General features: G+C 39.4%; 2 protein-coding genes across 2 annotated transcripts; both read left to right on the forward strand.

The window, feature by feature from the left end:
* The first annotated feature begins 1,055 nt into the window (after positions 1 to 1,055).
* LOC118968814 (olfactory receptor 8B12-like) lies at positions 1,056 to 2,018 on the forward strand. The gene has a single exon (XM_037000923.2). It carries the CDS (start codon positions 1,083 to 1,085, stop codon positions 2,016 to 2,018), a length of 936 nt encoding a protein of 311 aa, XP_036856818.2. The 5' UTR covers positions 1,056 to 1,082.
* A 20,404-nt stretch (positions 2,019 to 22,422) lies between these two features.
* LOC108387718 (olfactory receptor 8B8) lies at positions 22,423 to 23,370 on the forward strand. Its single transcript, XM_017646070.3, has one exon. It carries the CDS (start codon positions 22,423 to 22,425, stop codon positions 23,368 to 23,370), a length of 948 nt encoding a protein of 315 aa, XP_017501559.3.

The following is a 23,370-nucleotide window of genomic DNA, read 5'->3' on the forward strand; positions in this document are numbered from 1 at the left end:
AAGTAAAAATGCTGCATCAGAGATTTTGTTGTTCTTACAGGGAAGTGGTGTAACTCAGTGACAGACTAAGAAATTCAGACTAGAGTTTGGCTCAAGATTTTGTACCCTACAAGCTGTGCATGATCTTCACTTTAAAATGGAGATAAATAAGTCTAATCTCTAAGGTTGTTGTGAGGACTAAATGAAATAAAGTTATATGTGCATTGCCTGGATTCTTGGTGGTGGTATGAGTGTACTGGCTATGTCTGGTATACACTAAGTGCTCAATACAAGGGAACAAGTATTATTTTTCTCACAGTGCATTGTTTTTGATTGTGCTTGAAAAGGGGTAGCCAGATGAAAGAAGAGGTCATTAAAAGCCACACTGAGCATTATCAAGGGTGCAAACAAACATTTCCTTTTCCTCAAGGAGATGGTCTCTGGGGCAGTGGTACTGAGGGAGTCTCTGTAACTAGGCCACTGAGATCTCCAATGCAGAATAAAACTCGTTCGTCTCTGATTATCCGTGGGCTTTAGGAAAGGGTGCTGTCTCATCCCTGGAACCGGACAGGAGGCTCAGGACTAAGCCACAATCAGAGGTCATGTTCTTCAGCTCAGCAAGATAAACTAGAGCTTTTGATCCTTAGAGAAGCAGAAGCCGAAGCACAGGGGTTTGAGCTACGAGTTGTCACCTTTTTTTGCACCAGGGCCACCTGAGTTCCCATGGAAGAGGGATGGCAGCCAGTAGAGGACCGCACCGTGACTCCGAGCAGAAGGGTCAGCACCTGCCTGCCCCGCTCTGTCCTTTAGCGGGGTGGTTCTGAGCTCAAACCCCTGGAGCCAGAACCCCCGAGTTCACCTGCTGCTGCAGCTTGGTAGCAGGGGGCCTTGGCCAAGTCACCCAGACACCCAGGGTCTCCCCGTCCAGGGGGGATAATCCCAGCTGCACAGCATTTGCAGCAGTGCCTACCCCATGGTGCTCAGTTAGTGTCCCTTTTCTTTTCTTCTCCATCTCAGGCCCTTAACTCCCATGGTGGGTAGCCTGTCACTCTCTCTCACTCTGTCAGTGGCTTCTTCTTCCCTCACAGAGCATCCCGGAGGAGATGGCCATAGACAATGCCTCCTCTGTGACAGAGTTCATCCTCGCAGGCCTGACCAAGCAGCCAGGACTCCAGCTCCCCCTGTTCTTCCTGTTTCTAGGCTTCTACGTGCTCACCGTGGTGGGGAACCTGGGCTTGATAACCCTCATTGGGCTCAACTCCCACCTGCATATTCCCATGTACTTTTTCCTCTGCAACTTGTCCCTCATAGATTTTAGTTTCTTTAATGCCATCGTCCCCAAAATGCTGATGAGTTTTGTCTCCAAGAAGAACATCATTTCCTATGCAGGGTGTATGACTCAGCTCTTCTTCTTCTGTTTTTTTGTCTTTTCTGAATCCTTCATCCTGTCAGCCATGGCGTATGACCGCTACGTCGCCATCTGTAAACCCCTGTTGTACACAGTCACTATGTCTCCCCAGATGTGTTCACTCCTTCTGTTGGGTGTCTACGGGATGGGCGTGTTTGGGGCTGTGGCCCATACGGGAAATATTGTGCCTCTGACCTTTTGTGCCGACAATCTCGTCAATCACTACATGTGCGATATCATTCCCCTCCTTGAGCTTGCCTGCGACAGCTCTTACGTAAATTTGCTGGTGGTTTTCATTGTTGTGACCATTGGCATTGGAGTGCCCATTGTTGCAATTTTTATCTCTTATGGGTTCATTCTTTCAAGCATTCTCCACATCAGCTCCACCGAGGGCAGGTCCAAAGCCTTCAGTACGTGCAGTTCCCACCTGACTGTGGTTTCTCTTTTCTTTGGGTCAGGAGCTTTCATGTACCTCAAACCACCTTCTGTTATGCCCCTTGACCAAGGGAAAGTGTCTTCCGTATTCTACACTGCAGTGGTGCCCATGCTCAACCCGCTAATCTACAGCCTGAGGAATAAGGATGTCAAAGTTGCCCTAAAGAAAACCTTGAACAGAAAAATCTTACTTTGAAAATGATTGAGAAATGAAACACAAAGCTTTGCTTATTTGAATGTTTCTTTCTTTTTCAGTGAGGGAAACAAGTGCTAGCGCTTGCTTTCCTATCCTTAGAGGGAATTTTTAATATTTAGTATGTGTGCTTGTTTTTAAGCAAACTCTTTCCCTTTACTCCATCGTACTGTTCCTACCATTCTCTGTTTCGGGAAAGTAATTTCTACTGTTATTATCTTTGAATAGGACTAAGAAATAATTTAATCCAGCTCCTTGTATGTATGATAAATTATGCACCAGAATATCACAAATATTTTGTGGATTGCTCATAGGCACACATGTATCTGGTGCCAGAGCTGGGTCTGGAATCTAGGCACTTGAATTATAATCCACTTTGCTCTGCTTTCCTTTAGCCATGTTTTCTTCATCCACTGTTTACCTGGCAGATTTTATTTCAAAAGTTTTTATTCTTATTTTTGCATTTAAACAAACCTAATCCTATTTACAGTGATGCCATGCAACTTCTCAAGGGTTAATTTTTGAAACATCATGGTTGCAAGAAAGTTGGAGGTGAAATATGTGGTGCTTTGGTATTAGCAAAATGATTTTTAAAGTGTTTTAAGATTTTTTTTTTGGTGGGAACCGAAGTCCCTCATAGAACCAAGCATGGTGCCCACTGGGGTCATGTGCAGAGAGTGCCAGTGACTCAGGTTAACTCATTAACCTTCCAATGGAGAGATATACAGATTTAAGGGAGTTAAAATGTTGGATACAAGTTTCACTAATTATTTCCAGACTAACAAGATAGAATTTTAAGCCTCACTTCTAGGGTCTGAATGATGTACCTGAGTAATAGATAGCTTGGGGTGGAAGTAAGCCATGAGTATAGTACCAACCAACTAGTTATTAGGGAGGCAGTTGCCATTGTATTTTAGGGCATCACATATAATTGTGATCTTTTCATAGTAAGGTGTAATGGAAATGAATGGTGGTGTCAGGACAGGTCTTACAGTGACAGTATTAAGTAAATGGAGGTACAGCTTTATAAAAAGAACCAGAACAATGGTTTTTGGTTTAAAGAAATTATCAGTGGAAACAGTTCTTTTAGAAGCGATGGTATGTGAGCAGTGTGAAAGGTACTTTGACTTATGAACTTTTCTTAGGAAAGTTCTCTTCTGTTAGAAAAAAGGAAAGTTTGGGTAAATGTTTAATTTTGTCCTTTGGAATTGTTCTATTAAATGAGGATGTAATAAGAGGGATGAAAGTGTAGGGGAGGATTGTGCTTTGAATAATATAGTAGAGAGAAGATCACTGAGTTCAGGACATGTGCGTCGAGAGTGCGGTAGGGATGATGGAGAATCAGTGCAACACTGGCAAATGAAAAACAATCCCACTCCCTTTAAGTTGAAGTATAAATTAGATAAAGCAAAGTGCACAAACCTTAGGTAATCAATTTTTTTCACATGTGTAAGGCTATGTAACTAACACCTATACCAAGATATAGATGATTCTCATCATTTTGAAATATTCCTCCTTGCCTCTTTCCAGTAAATATTACTCCCCATTCTCTAGAAAGAGGTATTATTTTCACTGTTATCATTACAGATCCATTTAATTCATTCTTGAGCTTCATATAAATTGTTAAATATTGCATTTATTTTGTTAGGTCTGGCTTCTTCCCTTCAATATAGAGTGTAGTGTGATTTTCATCCATAACATTTTATGTATCAATACTTTGTTCTTGGTTATTGCTGTTTAGTATTCCATTGTATGAGTATAGAGCTATTTATTAATCTACCATCTTCTTAATGCACATTTGGCTAGCTTTCAGTTTCTACACAGTACTAATAAAGCTGCTATGAACATTCCTGAGCATGCAGTTTCTTTGAAATACATTCATTTCTTTTGCGTCTGTACGTAGATGTGGATTTGCTGGGTCACAGGATAGGCACACTACTCAGCTACTTGAATGCTACTAATCTGTTGTCCAAAACATTTAAACTGATTTGCACTTCCAACAGTTTCCAGGTAAAAATGCTCCTCGCACTTTTGAAACCTTGTTATTGGCAGTTATTTTCCTTTTAACTACTCTTTTGGGGGTGTAGTGAAATATATTAGTCTTTATAAAATTTCCCTAGTAAATAATGATGTTGAGCATTTAATATATTCATTAGCTATTTAGATATCCCACTTTGTGAAGTGTCTGTTCAAGTCTTTTGTTCACTTAAAAAGATAGTGTTTTCTTTTTCTTGTTAATTTGAGTTCTAAGAAAGCATATTCTGGATATGAGTACTTTTTCAGACATTCCCTTTCCAGTTCTTTCTGATCAGGCTGTGGCTTACCCATTCCCATGGCTATTCCTAATGATGTTTTTTGGTGATAGATGTTTTAACTTTAATGAAGTTCAATTTATTAACTTTTCTTTTACTGTTAGTTCTGTGTCTTGTTTAATCTTTGCCTATTACAAAGTTACAAATATATTCTCATTTTCTTTTGAAAGCTTTACTGTTTTCCCTCTAATATTTAGATTTTTGATCAATTTCAAATTATTTATGTGTGATGTGAGCTAGTAAGTTTACTTTTCTTTCATGGAGATATTAAATTACTTTAGGATTATTTATTAAAAAGGCCACCTCTTATCTTTAAATTAAATTTGCTATACTTATAGGGCTCTATTTGATGATCATGGGACAATATTTTTATGTGACTAGTTGGAGAGATGTGGGCTTGGAGTCAAAGTGCCATATTTTACCAGTACAATGTTGAATAGAAGTGGTGAGAACAGGCATTCTTGTCTTGTTTTACACTGGACATTATATTTATTTTAGGCATTTAATATCTCTTATGTTGCTTTAAATGAATTTTTAAAATACAATTTCAATTATGTACTACTAGTATATAGAAATACACTTGGTTTTTATATATTGATTTTATATTCAGCAACCTTGCTGATTTCCTTTATTAATTCTAATTACTGCCTTAATTAACAGGAAAGGAAATTGCCAATCTTTTTTTTTGCATTTCTTTATACACAAGCATATCACCTGCAAATAAAGATAGGTTTGATTCTTAATGATCGTTCATTTTCCTCATTGCACTAAGACCTCTAATACAATGATGTATAGAGGTGAGAGTAATGGACATCCTGTCTTGTGTCTGACCTTAGGGTAAAAGCATTCAGGTTTCACTACTGAATATGATGATGTATGTTGTAGTATTTTTTTTTTTAGTAGACAGCAATGATCAGATTAAGAGTTGGTGATTAACATCCACATAAAAAGTAATATTTGTTTCATGCATTATAAAAAATTAAAGAGTAAAAAAATATGGTAAAAATAAGCCTTTCTTTCACTTCAGTTCTCTTATACCTATGTCCTTCCCTTAGATGTAACTATTCCCAGAAATAGTATAGGCATGTGCAAGCAAATCTATATCTATTCATACTTATTTACATATCTATATATTTATATATCTAGAAACTGCTTTTTGTTTTAAAATTCTATAAAAAGGCATTTAAAGATGTATCTGTCAGTAGAGATGGCTTAAAAAAGAATAAGCAGAGGACACTGTTGTGCAGGAAGAAGAGAAATCAAGGTATGAGAGGAAAGAATAGGAAAGAGGGGGCAACACAGAAAACTCACGGTAGCTTGGCTTTTGGTAATACTTTGGTTTCTCCAAATTTTCTGTTTATACACCTTTGCTTGTTGCTGTTTGCTTAAGTGCCAGAATGGCAAGAATTTTCAATTCAACAAACATTCATATATTTTATCTATTTAAAAAGTAAGGGTTGGTTTCAGCTCCAAGAGGTAAAGAGCCTGCAAGTTATCCCAATTACCCTCACAAGAAAAAAGGTGAACAAACTAAATAAACAATTCTTCTGAGATCCAACAGAGGATTGAGATCATGTGGCAAACTGACTCCCTGAAAAGTGGAGAGATAGGCAAGACTACAAAATCACAGCTTACTTGGAGAAGAAGCTGCTGGAGCTAGTATACATATATTGGTAGCAACATTTAAAATGGTAAATCATGAATTTATGGAGGCTGAGCATGGACCGGCTTAAAATGTAAAAACTCTTGGGGATGCAGTTTTAGGGGTGTCCCCATGCTTTTGTGAATATTACCTCCAGGAGCACCACCAGGTTCTCATGGTGAAGACTGGAGAAAAATCTCCTTCAGCTCTGAGCTAGGAGAGGGGAGAAGTAACCATTTTGAAACACCATCAGCATTTTCTGTTCTCTGCCTGCCTTCAAGGGAAACTAGTTTATCTGAACCTAAAGTTTCTCTTGTTCCCTCTAGTTTCCCTTTCCCTACTACTCTTCTGTATAGTAACAGGGTACAAACCTGAAGGAACTGCAAGGCTCAGACACATCAAGAAACTTTCTAGGAAAAACCAAAGACAAAAGGAGAGACAGAAATGACATTAGAGGAAATTGAAGCCTCTGACACCTACAGCTGCAATAAACCAAAACGCAGCAAAATTCTTAGCCAGATAAACAAATAACCTCACACTAACATCCTATTTACCTCAGTTCTATTACCCAAAGCACCATGCCTGGATCTCAACAAAAAAATAACAAGAGACACTGAAGACAATATAAAATAAAGCCTGAAGAGACGAAACAAGCAACAGAACCACACTCAACAGAACCTGTAGAGATGATGGAATTCTTAGACCAGGAATGTAAAACAATTATGATTAATGTGCTAAGAATTCTAATGGAATAGTGGACAATAAGCAAGAATAGTGAATAATGTAAGTAGAGAGATGAAAACTCTAAGAAAGAATCTAAAGTAAATGCTAGAAATCAAAACACTGGGGCAGAAATGAAAAAGGTCTTTGGTGGTCTCACCAGTTGTTAGGCACGGCAGGGGAAAGAACCAGCGATCTTGAAGATATAACAATAGAAACTTCCCAAACTGAAATGTAAAGAAAAAAAAGAATGAAAAATATGGAGCAGAAAACTTAAGAACTGTGAGACAACTACAAAAGGTGTAACATACACATAATGAGAATACTAGAATAGAAGAGAAAAAGGAAGAGAAGAAAAACTTGAAATAATAATAGCTGAGAATTTTCTAAAATTAATGGTAGACATTGAACTAAACATGTAGGAACCTTGTGAAACCAAACAGGAAAAATACCCACCAAAATCTACACCCAGCCATATCTTATTCAAATAACAGAAAACTAGACAAAAAAGAAAATCTCAAATGAAGCCAGAGGAAAATATCTACCTTACCTGTAAAGGAACATGGGTAAGTAATTTAAAAGACTTCTTTTAAGAAGGCATGAAAGCAAGAAGAAAATGGAGTGACATATTAAAGGATCGAAAGGAAAATAAAAACACCTAGAATGTAGATTTTTGTACCCAATGAAACTATCTTTCAAAAGTGAAGAAGAGTTAAAGACTTTCTCAAAGAAAACACTGAATTTCTTTCCAGTAGACCTGCCTTGCAAGATTGTTAAAAGAGTTCTTCAGGCAGAGGGAAATATGTCAGAAACTGACATCTACATTAAAAAGAAAGAGTATTAGAGGGGGAAAAAAATAAAGTTAAAATAAAACCTTTAATTTTCAAATACTTAATTGATGTAATGATAAATGTTTGTTCAAATGATAATAGTATCAACATATTGGGTAACCTGAGCAACCATAGCTTATGGATAGGTGAAATGAGTGACAGCAGTGCTATAAGTGATGGGAGGAAAGAATTGAGAGTACTATAAGGTACCTGCACTACCCATGAACTGATAGTGTTATTTGAAAGTACACTTAGAGTAGTTATAAATTTATATTTCAAGTTCTAGGGCAAAGTAAATTCAAAATTAAAATAAAAAATAAGATAAAAATTCAAATATAAACAATGAAATATATGTGATATGGTAAGATAGGAGAAAAAGGAATCATATCAATGCTCAATTAAAGCTAGAGAAGGTAGAGAGTGGAAGATAAAAAAATAAATAAAAAACAAGTGCAACAAATAAAAATAGATTAAAATATTGTAGTTATTAATTCAACTCTATCCATAATCACTTTAAATATGAATAGTCTAAATATACCAACTAAAAGACAGAGACTGACAGAGTGGATAAAAAAATAAGACTCATTAATGTGTGATCTATAAAGCAACCCAATTGAAATACAAAGACACAGTTAAAGTGGAGAAATATACACTATGCTAACACTGACGAAATTAACTATATGTTAATTTAAGACAAATCAGATTTCAGAACAAGGAAAATTATCAGGAATAAAGAGGGAATTACATAATTATAAAGGGATCAATTATCCAAGAAGACATAAAATTCTTAATGCAGATGCCAGAAACAGGCTGTTAAAATAAGTGAGGCAAAAACTGATAGAATTGGGAGCAGAACTAGATGAATCTAAGACTTCCACACTTTTCTATCAGTAATCAACAGATCCAGTAGACAGAAATCAGTATAGATACAGTCAGAGTAATAGCACTGTCAATCAACTTGATATAATTGGCATTTACAGGAGACTTTATGCAACAATATAAGAATATATATTCTTGGGCCATAAGACACCTGAACAAGTTTAAAAGAACAGAAATCATACAAACTATGCTCTCAGACCACGATGGAATTCACCAGAAATCAATGAGACAAAAATAGGAAGAAGGTTAAAAAATATATGGAGATTTAGATACTTCTAAGTATCATATGGGTCAAAAAAGAAGTCTGAGGAAAAATTTTAAAATATTTTGAGCTAAATGAAGGTGATAATACAACCTACTGTAATTTGTGGAATGCAGTAAAAACAGTGCATAGAGGAGAGTTTATAGCACTGAATGCATACATTATAAAAGAGGAAAGATCTAAAATCAATAATCTAAGCTTACACTTTAGGAAACAAGAGAAGAGAAGAGAAAGAAGAGCAATATAAACCTCCACCAAACAAAAGAAAGGAAATAACAGATATTAGAACATAAATCAATGAAATTGAAAACATAAGGATATTAGAGAAAATCAACAAAATTAAAAGACAGTTCTTTGAAAAGATCAATAAAATGGATAAACTATTAGCCAAGCTCACCAAGAAAAAAAGAGAAAACAAGAATTACTAGCATCAGAAATAAAAGAGGGGTAAAATTATTAATCCCACAAACTCTTTGCCTGCAAATGTGATAACCTGGATGAAGCAGACCAATTCCTTAAAAGATGCAATATGCCAAAACTCACACGAGAAGAAAGATAATTTGAATATGCCTTTATCTATTAAGGAAACTGAATAAACAATTACTGACCTTCAAAAACAGAAATCATCAAGGCCCAAATGGTTTCAGTGGTGAATACTTTACACATGTTTAAGGAAGAAATGATACTGATTCTCCACAATCTCTTTCAGAAAAAAGAAACAAAGGAAACACTTCTTAACTCATTCTATGAGGCCAGTATTACTCTAATAAAGAACACAAAGATATTATGAAAAAGGAAACCTAGAGATTAATATCTCTCATGACTGCAAGTGCAAAAATCCTCAGAAATAATAGGAAATTGAATCCAACAATGTATAAGAATAATTATCAACATGGTCAAGTTGTATTTATTGAAGGTATACAACAATAGTTTGACATTCAAAAATCAATTAATATAATTCATCACATTAATAGGATAAAGAAGAAAAATCATGTGATCTTACCAATAGGTGCATGAAATACTTTTCAGAAAATCCCATACTCATTCATGATAAAAATTCCCAGCAAACTAGGAATAAAGGCAAGCTTCTGCAACTTGATAAAGAACCTCTACAAAATAACTACAGCTAGCAAAATATTTAATGGTAAGAAACTAAATGTTTTCCCCCTAAGATTGAAACAAATCAAGAATGTTTCTTCTCACCAGTTCTATTCATCATTGTACTAGAAGTCCTAGCTAATGCAGTAAGACAAGAAAGGAAATAAAAGGTACATAGATTGGGAAGGAAGAAATAAAACTCTCTTTATAGCTTAGATGATTATGTAGAATATCCAAAAGTATTGACATAAGAAACCCCTGAAGTTAATGTGTAGTTATAATAAGGTAGCAGAATTCAAGGTTAATATATAAAAGTCAATTGCTTTTATATATATCAGTAATGAACCACTGGGATTTGAAATTAAAAACACAATACCATTTACATTAGCACCAAAACAAAGGAAGTGCTTAGGAGTAAATCCAATAAAATATGTATAAGATCTATATAAGGAAAACTATAAAATTCTGATGAAAGAAATCAAAGGGGATACAAATAAACGGAAAGATATTCTATGTTCATGGATAAGAAGACTCAACATTGTTAAGATATCAGTTCTTTCCAAATTGAGTGATTCAATACAAGCACAGTAAAAATACTAGCAACTTATTTTAAGGATATCAACAAACTGATTCTAAAGTTTATATGGTAAGGGAAAAGACTCAAAACATCAAACACAATACTACAGAAAAACAAGAAAGTCAGAAGACTGACCCTACCCAACCTCAGAACTTACTATACATCTACAGTGCTCAAGACAGCATGGTGTTGGAAAGTATAGATAAACAGATCAACAGAACAGAATACAGAGCCCAGAAACAGACCCACCCAAATACAACCAATCAATTTTTAAACAAAAGAGCAAAGGCAATAAGAGGATTCTTTTCAACAACTGATATTGGCACCACTGGAAATACACATGCAAAAACCAAAAATTGAATCTAGACACTGACCTTACATATTTCACAAAAATTAACTTGAAATGGACCATAGATCTAAATGTGAAATGCAAAATTATCAATCTTATAGAAGATAATATGGAGATATTCTAAGTGACCAGAGTTTTGGCATTATGTTTTAGATACAACACTAAAAGCAAAGCAGAAACTGTCTGGTTGGAATGCTGGCTGGCACTACCAATATCTCTTCTACAGACAACTGAGCCCTGCTGGTAGCACCCCCTAATATTGCCACACATTAGAGGTGGGACCTGGCAGCAGGTGTCACCTCTGCCTTTGCTATTATGAATTCTAAACAGCTTCAGACATAGTCCTGAGCAGAAGCATCTGGGAACCTGAGATTGGGTGACTGTTTTTTTGGGGATGGACAGGCAGACTAAAGCAGGAAAACACAACTTGTCATCTTATATTGGCCAGTCCCATCACGTTTGCAGAGAGCTGGGTAGTTACTGCATGGGTTGACCACAAAGCACCCTGCTTGTTACTGGGAAAGGAGCCCCGGAGGATGCCTGTCACAGGAATACTCTATTCACACAGCCGTCTGCTGGAATAGAGAACTAGAACCAGAACACAAGCCAACAGGAATTCCCTGGGGTCCGCTTCTTTGTCACTTTCGAAGTATTTGCATTTGGCAGGCACTGTTCACCTTCAGTGCCCAGGTTTTCTGGGTGGACCTTGTTGGGTCATAGTAAGCAAGGGGACTGCACCTGTTCTTCTGTTTGTCCCAAGCCAGCTAAATGCACAACTCCGGCTTCTGGTCTGGGGGTTCTCCTTCCAAACAGCTACTGGATCAGATGGGCCAGCAGTTGCCTGTGTCTGCTAATGTGTATTTTGGCACCAGCACTACTGCAGTTTGATGTTGATGTCTATGTCCTTGGATAGGTGACATTTTTAGAGGATTCATTGCCTCAGTGTTGAACTTAGATGCAGGCGAGAGGGTTTGGAAAGAAGCGAATGTAGTGGGGAAGTATTTGGCTTTGGTTTTCCCATCAGTATTTCCTAGAAAGTGAAATTAGAGAAACTGATGCTTTTCCCCATTTTGTGGTGAAGAAGCAGGTAACGTGAGGTTGAGGCCCTCTCCATGGATAGTTTAGTAAGCAAAGAGCATCATAAGAAAAAAAGAGGATTAGGTCTTTCAGTTCCCAGCTGTTCCACAGTCGTTTTAATAGGGCTTGTGGAGTGGCTGAATAAATTGAGAGGCCAAACTGTACTTACAATAAAGATTCAGATGGAGTTCATAAGGAGATGGAAAAAGAGGTAGAGAAGAAATAGAAGCCACATTTACACAGCACATACTGTGCACCAGGCAGTGTTAGGCACTAATATCTAATCAATAGCTTTGGAGCTGGGGAGTGAAAAGGCATCTAGAAACAGTGATTATCTTGCCTAAGAACTTTTGAGGCTCTAATCTCTGAAAAGATTATTGCGTCCCCAACAGCAAGAACTACATGATTTGAAAATTTTATTTCTCAAGGTAATAAAAATGAACTTGAAAATAAAATAGCTTGTTTCTAGGTTTCATTGAACAATCATGGAAATGTTAGGCAGAAAGAAAAACATGAACAGGGTGGAGAGAAAATAAATCCAGTAATGCCCACTAAAAGGGACTCAAAGAGTTAACCAGATTAAACCAGAGAGCCAGAGAGGACTTACAGAGTTAATTAGTTAATTAGTTGAAGTTTCAAAGGCCAGGCTGACTTGGAATGTTCAGATGTTCCCCAGATGAAAAACAATTCCCCAGATAAAGAAAAATATCAAACCACAGCCTATGTCTTCATTGTACCAATTAGATCAGGCCTCCTAGGCCAAAGATCACCAATCAAGGACTTCTTTGCCTGCCAAAAACTCCACAGAAAGCCTCATGGTACGCAGATGGGGCCTGCCTGTCTAACCTTAGGCAGGCCCACTATGTGACTCTGTTACAGGATGCAATTAAACTTACTTTGCTTTCTTGACTTTGTTTTCACTCTGACTTCCCTGAGTTTCTGAACCAAAATCCTTCCCAACAGAAATGGTAATAATTTTAGTTGAATTTTCTTACGTTTTTTTGCCCCTTCTTTCTTGATCTCCATACTTCAGAGAAGAGTTTCCAAACTGTGGGCAACTATTTAAAAGTGGGCCATAGCAGTAATTCACTGGAGCAGGACTCAGGAACGTGCCAGGGACATCAGCAACAGGGGCAAGCCTGCAGCTGTGAATGATCCCTGCAGGTGGGGCTCCTGTGACAAGGCAGTGAGGCGCTGCTGAGCAAGTGTTCTGCAGTTGCGTATGTGAGTGACATCACATTGCTGAGTGTGGGCAGAGCTGTCAGGCTGGAATCCTAGGATAGGCAGTGAGGTCACAATGGCTCCAGCCAGCTGGCTCTGAGCAGAGGGTGTCTGCAGTTCCAGTCCTGGAGTGTCTGAACTGGGAGGCAGAGATGATTCTCTAAGTAACATGTCAGACTATGGGCCAGGACATGGATACTTGCAGGAAGGCTTGACCTTGAGGCCTTCGCGACTGGGACTTCACCTGGGCCTGGTGCCAGGCTGCTCTCTGAGGAGGTCGAGTCCTGTGGTTTTATGCTGTCCTCTCATTAATGAGGTATGTGGGTAGAGGGAGCACAGTGGGGCAGCAGGCCACCCGTTTAATTGGAGTGGACCTTGGTTTGACTTAAAAATAAAATACATTGAAGGCTTTCATTTTGTTGTTTGGGTGGGATTAGAGAGACCCAAGACTCAGCTAGGGTTGTACACTTTGTCCCAGGGATGCCTGGGTCTGGGCCCTGATTCAGTGTCCCCAAAATGTCCTGCATTTGGTACACATTTTATCTCCTTGAACTGGTCTTTTTCCAAAATGTTTTCCTTTTTGACCCAAAAAGTTAGGATTTCCTTTTAGACCCAAAGGTCTTCTGGAAAAGTTTGAGGATACGTGGCAGAGTAGGATGTTAGAAAGATCATGAACTTTTGAACTATGGAGGCAAAACACCCCCAGGTTTGAGGTTAAATGTGCCCAGTTTTCTTCTCCGTAAAATAAGAAAATAGCACATTCTTCTAGAATAGCAAGGACAGATTAAGATGGGTTTTAAACTATACAGTGGGGTACATGTGTCAGCTCTTGCTTTAAATACAGCTTTTGAACATACTGAGGCAGGATGACAGGGGAGGCAGAAGTATTAGAAATACATCCTCAGGGGCAGGAAGGCCCTGATCAGGTGGTCTGGGAAGTGTCCATTCTTAGGTCAGATGGAAGAACCTTCCTCCAAAGGGAGGGACTTGGGAGCAGATATTGGAAGGAGGGGACATGAGTATTTTCAAATACTCTAAGAGGTGAAAGCCAACCTTTTTCATCCATTGAGCTTGCTTCATAAATCACATCTCACTTTTCATCTGGGCAATCCCCAAATGCATGCAAAGCTCATGTGCCAGAAATACACGGATCCCTTTCACTGCATTCCCTTCTCTTGCTTGCTGTCTTTTTCACTTGAGATAAAGCTGTAGTATGTGAGGTTTGAGTCCTCTGAGTCCTGTTGGGGAAGAAAGAATTTCTTTTTACCCCTCCAGGTAATTTTAGCTGGTTTAAGAATCACATTGACACGAGCGATTAACAGGAGAAAAAGCCAATTTTATTACCTGCACGGGGAGGCCCAACAATGAAATTGAGACCCCAAGAAATGACCAAGGCAGGCAGTTTTTATACGTTTTAGACAAAAAGACAATAAATCTGTGAGGAAGTGACAAAGAAAATTTATATTTGGGAACTTCAATTAGTAAGGAATTTTAAACAGCATTTGGCCTGGGGTAGTAAATTAGTAAAAAAAAAAAAAAAAGGGAAGATTTATTTAGGCAGCCTTCTTGATTCTAAATTTCCTGTCTGGTGATAAGGATGCCTTCTAGCCTCCAGGTGCAGGGAGGGTAGCTCACATAGGAGACTGATTTCCTGGTCTCAAGGGGGCCAGAGGAGGGCCAGAGTATCTTTCATACACCAGCTGCTTCTCCAGTCCTTTAATTCAAAGTCATCAAAATGCCATTGTGGCACATCTTGGGACTGCCAGCCCAGGGCCTCCACAGTCCTTTTAGAATTGAAAACTTATGGCAAATAACATGTAATTGGCACATCACTAGCTGATATTTAAACCACTGGAATGGAGTGAATTACTCTGGGCAATTGCATGAGTTTATAAGAAAGGTGAGGTTGGAAATTGGAGGAAGTTCCACATTTAATCATGAGCAGGGAAGAAGCCTCCAGTGTACTGAGCAAAACCTCAAGATGTAAATGAGGCAGGTTTAGATATTCCTGTTTACAGAAGACGAAATCCCAGACTGAAAACCATTTTTACTTTTCCAAGGCCACACAGCTCAATCTTTAGATCCTCATTCTTTAGATCCTAAATGCAACCATGTTACATTGCTTCTTGATTAAAATTAGCCTTTTGAAAAGTTCCCTAGAGAAAGCCTTGAAAAGCATAGAATCATTTTTCAGAGGTTTTGTGGCTTTCTGACCAGTGGAGATGTTAAAAAATAGCATTCTTCACCATCCTGCAATTAGGATTTCTGAGCTATCTTTGTCTAACAAGGAAAGTCTGTTGCTTTCTACACGATCAGTGAATCTTCATTTTTAAGATTTATATTTAAGAAAATAAATTCAGACATTCCCACTAATGCCTAGAATAACCTCTCCTCCACCAAAATGCCTTAAATAAGGCCATGTTAGCTCCTTGCGTTTTCTCTCGCTAGCACACTCTTGGAATGTGGGATGCCCTTAACACACCTTGAAAACATATATTTTACTTTGCTGGTGTTAGGGCAATTTGCTTTTTATAGCACACGTATTCCTGAGTTAAATGTCACTTAAAAATGGATTCCTATTTTAAGAGCTACAAACTGTGGGCAAAGATGAAACTGAGCTCTGGGCAGCCCGGTGGGAGGGCTCTGCATCTCTTTCTGCCACTCAGTAACTTTCCTTTGCCAGTCCTCAAAATATTGGGAGGTTACTTCTACTCTGTAAACATCTTGATCTTGGAGGTCACACCATACAGGCATACATCACCTTGCATGACTGTCAGCTCAGTGTCAACATTAGCATATTTAAAATGCCAAAAATACTTACAGTAAAACCTGTTGTGTTTTGTCTGTATTATTTACTTATCTTTTGGAAAGGGGTTTTTAACCACATAACTATTTATATAAGAAACTTCTCATCAAATTCCTTCAGTATTTAAAAAAAAATGTATATCCCCAAATTAATCAGTTTTCACATCTGGGCTTTCATTGAGCACGTTTACATTTTTTTTCCTATTGAATTTAGTAAACATTAATGAACAATATGTGAGTTCATTATTGAGTTCAATGTCAGGTGTGTAAGTTACAGTATTTCAACATATGATCTTGCCTTGAAGTCGCTTATAATATAGTTGGGCTAGGAAATTCACTCGGAAACAGTGGATGAAAAGTGAAAGGCAGGGGTTGAACAAGTGGATAAAAATAGAAATGAAAAAAATATGGCCCTGTGACACTTCATGAATTCAAAATTACTTATGAAACATTATTTTGATAGTTGGTCCTCATAGCATATGTCAGGTGTTAATAATATCTCTGCTTCTAGATGGAGACACTGAGGTGCAAACACTATAAGCTACTTGCTAGTGAGTGGATTCCCACTCCCCGTGTATTGACAGGTTCCACCCTTACCCCTTGACTCGTGGTTTCTGTGATGACCTCTATTTACACGATTTCCCAGCGACATGTCTTAATGATCTCCTCCCAAGCTCCCATCTCGCACTGACAATTGTTCGCTGACCATCTCTGAGATGTATTTCAGAACTTGACAGTCATGTCGAAATTCAAGCTCTTTATTTGCCCTCTTTACTCCCCTGTTCCTCTGTCCTGGGAATACAGTCTTAGTCATCTTTGATACTTGACCTTTCGTCTCCATTCTTCCCACCCTCTTCATGTTCATCAATCTTGCAAATCCTGTAATTTCTCCATCACTACAAATGCCCAGAGGCTCCAAGAGACCACTCAGAGATAAGCACGTTAGATTCCTCTGATGCAAGGAAATGTTCTTGTGCAGAGTAGGATGATAGTAATACCTATTTCACAAGATTTTTGTAAAAATAAAGTAACTTACGATGTATAAAGCACTTAGCATAGTTCCTGGCACATAATCAGCATTTAAAAAATATAAATTAGTACTAGTATTAATATTCTTGAAGCCATTTGGTGATATTTTAAGGCATGTACTTTCTGTAGATTATTCATTTTCTATAAATGACATAGTGTATATAAAACTACTAGCAGACTGCTTGTTATATAGATATTCAATACATGTTAATTGCTCCCAATGTCTAGGATTCTAGGATTCTATGTTAAATGCATACATATATCATTATGTATAGACTTGTACGTTACGGAGTTGAAGGTGCTCAATAAAAGTAATTTGAGATAAAGTAAAATGCAGAAGCCATATACCTTCTGAGGTTTGCTTTCTCAGGAGCTAACTTGGGCCAGTTTAAATGAAGATCTTTCAGCAGCCATCTTTTCTCTTTTGTCAGGTTCTGTGCTTATTCTTATGAATCTGTAACTGGTGGTTGGCTATCTCTGGTATGTAGTGATAATGTACTTAGGGCTGCAGGAAGTCTGAGGTTTCATGCATGTATGTGAGAGACACTGTATTTTTATTTACATGTATGACACATGGAATGACACAGACTAATGAAAAAGAAAGGTGGAAAAAATAGAAATAAATAAAATAAAGAAGCACTTTATAGAGATTCAAGTTTTGGAGAGAAGGCCATTCTGCAACAAAGGAATATGGTTAAAAACAGTTCTTCCTACACTGCTTCCTGTTTGGGCTTCATCTGCTCTTCAGGGAACATGACTTTAGTGAAGCCCCAGTTGAGAAGCTTTTGAAATACAGTTCCCATGGCAACAGACTCTGAAGTGACATAAATCCAAAGGAACTTTTCTTGGTTGTTCTATCATCCAGACAAGAATTCCTCTGAGGCTCCTAGAGAAAAGTCAACTTTTAATAAAGCTTGACTTTCATTTGCTTTCTGTGCCCCAAGGAGCCCTGATCCTGTGGGGCTCATTTGGGGTGTAATGATGATTTATTTTCTTTAATTGTGAGTTGACTACAGTGGGAATGAGAGCACGGATTGGGATTTATTGGGATTACCAAGGCAGTGCCAAATATTAAGTAGAAGATTTATACTTGAGGCCTCTTGTTATTAAGCAGCAATCAAAATATATCCCCCAGGTGGAGGACTGGCAAGCATTGGCTATATGCAAATGTCAACCAACACTCACACATGAAGCACATACATACACACACATGGGGCTGATACTGGGGTGGTAATTAGCTTAGCCCGTGGAGGACAGGCAGCTGCCCATGCAGTTCTGATTATGAACCCACTACACGATGACTCCAGCTGCCTCATTCTAACCAAAACGTACCTCTCACTGAGTCCTATTTGAAATTTCATAATTAGAGACCTTTTTTTTGGGCTAAAGATTTTGTCTTCGTTAAAAAAAAAATGCTTGGAAGAGGGTGTAGAATGTGTGTGATCTCCAACAAGTCTGTAGCCGACTATGTGGATGAGGCTGGGAGGTCTTTCCTGAGAACTGGCTTTTACAGAGACTCTACGGTGGAGTGAGCAGTAGGACTGCAGAGTCTGGGGAGGAGGAGTTTTTAACAGGGACTAGAAATGGGCACAGAAACATAAGACTGGAGGCTGCAAAGGAAACCTCACTTGATGTTGTAACGGTAGAGTGTGGTTATTTGAAAAATGGGACATCGGTGGTGGGACAGGAAGTAGGGACAAGTTGAAATACTCAGGGTCCCAGATCCTGTCTGTAGATAGGGTAAAGTTTTGAAGAAAAAGCATTTCAGACTTCTCACATCTGTGCTCCACCCTGCATAAGTCTCTCTCTTGCCTCTTTCAGGCTCATCTAGGTCTTAGCAAGCTTTTTTCTCTCCCTTATTACCTCCCTAAATTACATATCTTTTATGTATACTTCCTATAACATTTATCAAGATTCTTCCATATGTCAGCCTTTCGCTAGGATCTTCTATTTTATGATTTAATTTAACCCTCCCAACAACCTTGTGAGTGATTATTATTATCTTCATTTTGCAAATGAGGAGATTGAGAATTTGAGATTAACATGTGTTTTATGATGTCTTTGTTCTGCAAGCCAGGTTCTACATTTGGTTGTAAAGATGTAAATGTGAATAAACCTAGTTCCCATCTGTCCCAGTGCATGGAGGCATACAAATGCAGTAAATATGTTATGAGGAGAGCTGCACATCTCAGGAAAAGGAACTGTAGGATTTTCTGGCTAATCTCTAACAGGGTGTGAGCTGATAATGATTTTAGATCCTGCTCCTTCTGGCATTTTGGTATTTTCCTGGCGCATACTCAAGACACAACAATTCTCTGTAATGTGGAATTTCAGGTACTTGATAAACTAAATGATTCATATTTACTTTCTTGACCTGGAATCAAACAGCTTTGGACGAGGATGTTTCTTCCCAGATGGAGTAAGGAAACTTTGGTTAGTAAGGAAACTTGTCCAAACACTGTTTTAAGATGCTCAGTTGGGGTTTCGGCAAAAAACCATGATAGAGACAATGACTTGTGTGTAGTTTGTTTTGGGATGTGATCTCAGGGAAAAGGAAACAGGGAAGGATGGGAAGGCCAAGGGTGGGTTTTTGAGCGGTTGACCTTAATGGGACATTTAGAATCAAGCTCTCTGAGGCCCTTTGAGATACTGTGAGGAATGAGACACCAGAGACCAGAAGAGGGGAGCATTTATTCCCTGATTCCCAGGGGTGTCAACTGTTTCACACTTCCAGGTGTGCACATGCACCAGAATGCTGAGTGGATCCCCACAGACACCCTACGTGTGGTGGCAGAGACATCCAAGGGCAGAAAGCAAGGGTGTAAGTGGTGCAGCTGACGAATCACATTGTTTGGCTACAACTGCTCACAGCCAGCTGCTACAGCAACAGTAGAAGCTGGAGAGATGGTCTGAGTAATATGAAATGAGGCAGAAGAGATGTCCCACATAGAGGGCTTGGCGATGGGATCAGGGCCTTGTAAATGTTCTGTGTAGAGGGTAGGTGACACCCATGGCTATAAGGCAAGGACGACATTATGTGACTTGCAATGTGCTGAAAGCTTAGGCCTTTTGTTCCATTTACCTGTTACTTGTTCTGAAAGACTATCTCTTTTCCCTTATCTTATGGTGGTGCTATGAGTTAAAGGTCTTAGCTGAATTGTCTTGTCCGAATTACAAGATAAAACAGTGTCTGCAGGGGCTGCTGTATTAAGCCTGACACCCAGTAGCCTATTAGACTGGTTTCCTCACCACATTTGATTGTCATTCCCCTGCTCATGTGTTTCCTTTGTTCAGTGTCCCATGGATTCACACTGCATACACATTTCCTGTCACAGCATTTAAGTCTGTCCCCAGTAAGACCTGGGGTGCTGTTACAGAGCTAATGTCCTATTATGCACTATACATGTGCTCCAAATTTCAGCCAAACTAAAGAACAGGTGGGATTCTCCCGGATAGGCTGGAAAACCTCTTCAACTGAAGAGCTTAGACGCCCATGATTCCAGACTCTACCAGCAACCAGCTCTATGATTGGTCGGGCCTCAGTTTTCCTGCCTGGAAGCTGTAAGGCAGGAGGATTAGATCAGTGAATCCCAAACGTGGCTACATATCCACATCACCAGAGGATATTCAGAAGAAAAAAGCAGGTGATAAAGTTCCACTCTTTGAGACTCTGATTTATCACCTCTGGATTGGAGCCACAGGGTATGTACTTTTAATATACATAGACTTACCTAGATGTGTGAAGCAGAGGATTAGATGATTTTAAATACTGCTTCAAATCTAGGAGGCCCCAGAGTGTGAATTAGTTATCACTGAGCTCAAGCAAGAGCCTGAGAAAGTGGGACATAGAGGGATAACTTTTCTTATGAGGGTTAGTTAGGAAAAGAGCAAAGCAATCAAAATGGGGCAAAAAATGTTGATGGGTCTGGTGGGGTGAAGGGGGATCAAGCTACCAGGCCTTCAGGGCTGTGAGAGTATACCCTGGGGGCAGGAAGAAAGCTGAGAGGGCAGACGATGGGGGCCATCAATGAGAATTCCAACAATTCAGCAATTTTGGAAAAAACTATTCTTAATGGGTGAGGATTGTTCTTTTCTGTCAAGCTCAGATTTCAAGAGATGAGAGGGATGTTTTGCTTCTCTCTGGACTAGATATTGTGTAATTCCTGTGATAAACTGAAATATAAATGGTGGGTGGCATGTCCTCTGAAGTCAAGTAGCATTTTGTTTTACCTTTCTTGGATCTTCTCGCACTTTTTTTTTTTTTACACAGTTAGTTAGATGTGTTCTATCTTATGGTGGCCCAAAAATAAACCTTAACGGCAAGACCCTGCTTTATACATGACCTTATCTCCTACAGGGAGATACTGAACACAATTACTAAGAACAGCAGATTTGGAGTAAGATGGACCTATATTTCAAATGACCTTTGCAATTTCATACATGGCGAATTACTTCATCTCTAAAATGGGAGTGGTAAAAACCAGCTCATAGGATTTGGGGAGGATTAAAATGAAGTACAGTACATAATATGGCATTGTATCTTGGCATATGGGGGTCAGTATATAAGTGCTAGGACAGAAAAATATTGGGTATATATGCTAAATGATCAATAAATAGTAAATTATTATTTTTTGCAATGCTTTGCATTTTACTGAGTAGATGTAACTGAACAAATTAATGTTTCTAAAACCCCATTCAAATATTGTCAAGGGTATAAGCAGATATTCTTTCTTTTTAAGGTTAATTTCTAGGACTGTCATCTCAGGGGAACCTCTGGCTTTCTACTTCTCATCAAATCCCCAGATCTCTAAAGCCAGAATAAAACTGCTCAGTCTCCTGTGCCAGGCTGGCACTAATTACAGGCACAGACTCTGTCTCCCTCCCACAAACTGGAAAAAAGCCTCAGGGCAAACCTCAATTAGGTATCAGTTATCAGACTTTTAGCTTAGAAAAAGTTCTACAGGAGTCCAAGTTCGGATCCTTCAAACAGGACAGGGATTAAAATGGTCTGTGTTTAGGGTTGTAATCTGCGGTAGTACCATGGGTCACTTATCTGCCCAAACAACTGAGGATAAGAATTGGACTGAAAGGTGTGTCCTGAAGCTCCAGGCTGAAGGCGGGTGAGTGGCTGAATCTGGGCTGAGCTGTCCCTAAGTCTCCCACCTCAGGCAGCGAAGGCTTTGGGAAAGACCACCTCACTGTTCCGCTCTGGCTAGGTTGACCCTGGGTAGACATTCCAGGCATAGCTGGGATGGCTCCACCCTCCGAGAGGACGCTCCCCAGATACTGGGCCCAGTTTTCATAAACTTGAACAGAAACTAGAATTAGAAGCACACAATAAATGGACCAAAGTAAAGATCCGGGAGAGTCCTAGGCTCATCCTTGGGACCCTTCCTCCAAGCAGAACCTGCCTCATCATGGAGATGGGTCTATCCTCAGAGGGTGCTCCAGAGCAGTCACTGGGGGGCTGTGAGAACCACAGGCACGCACTTTATGCTGAAATCCAAGATCTGCGTGATCCAGTTCTCAAGAAGAGGGAGCTGAGTGTGAGAGCAGCAGCGGTCTTTCTTTCACTCAAAGTGAGTCTTTTCCCTTGTTCCTACAGAATGCCCGACATGAGAATGGCAGCTGCGAACTCCTCTGTGACAGAGTTCATCCTCGCAGGCCTGACCAACCAGCCAGGACTCCAGATGCCCCTCTTCTTCCTGTTCCTAGGCTTCTACGTGCTCACCATGGTGGGGAACCTGGGCTTGATAACCCTGATTGGGCTGAACTCTCACCTGCACACCCCCATGTACTTTTTCCTTTATAACTTATCTTTCATAGATTTCTGCTATTCTGCTGTTATCACTCCCAAAATGCTGATGGGTTTTGTCTCCCAGAAGAACATCATCTCCTATGCAGGGTGTATAACTCAGCTCTTCTTCTTTCTTTTCTTTGTAGTCTGTGAGTCCTTCATCCTGTCAGCGATGGCGTATGACCGCTATGTCGCCATCTGTAAGCCACTGGTGTACATGGCCACCATGTCTCCCCAGGTCTGCTTACTTCTTCTGTTGGGTGTCTATGTGATGGGGTTTTCTGGGGCCATGGCCCACACAGCATGCATGGCAAGACTGACCTTCTGTGCCAGCAGTCTGGTCGACCACTACATGTGTGACATCCTTCCCCTTCTTGAGCGCTCTTGCGCCAGCACCTATGTCAATGAGCTGGTAGTTTTTATCGTTGTGGGCATTGATATTGGTGTTCCCACAATTACCATCTTCATTTCTTATGCCCTCATCCTCTCCAGCATTCTCCGTATTCGTTCCACGGAGGGCAGGTCCAAAGCCTTCAGCACCTGCAGCTCCCACATCATTGCTGTTTCTCTTTTCTTTGGGTCAGGAGCATTTATGTACCTCAAACCATCCTCTCTTTTACCTATGAACCAGGGGAAAGTAGCCTCCCTTTTTTACACCACTGTGGTGCCCATGCTCAACCCATTAATCTATAGCTTGAGGAATAAGGATGTCAAAGTTGCTCTGAAGAAAACCTTGAGCAGAAAAACATTCTCCTGA

This window comes from Manis javanica, chromosome 6 (genome assembly GCF_040802235.1).
Source record: "Manis javanica isolate MJ-LG chromosome 6, MJ_LKY, whole genome shotgun sequence".
Lineage (NCBI taxonomy): Eukaryota > Metazoa > Chordata > Mammalia > Pholidota > Manidae > Manis > Manis javanica.

Bases quoted from the DNA above. Each gene is read 5' to 3' on its own strand.
- LOC118968814 (XM_037000923.2), top strand. From the start codon at position 1,083: ATGGCCATAGACAATGCCTCCTCTGTGACAGAGTTCATCCTCGCAGGC.
- LOC108387718 (XM_017646070.3), top strand. From the start codon at position 22,423: ATGCCCGACATGAGAATGGCAGCTGCGAACTCCTCTGTGACAGAGTTC.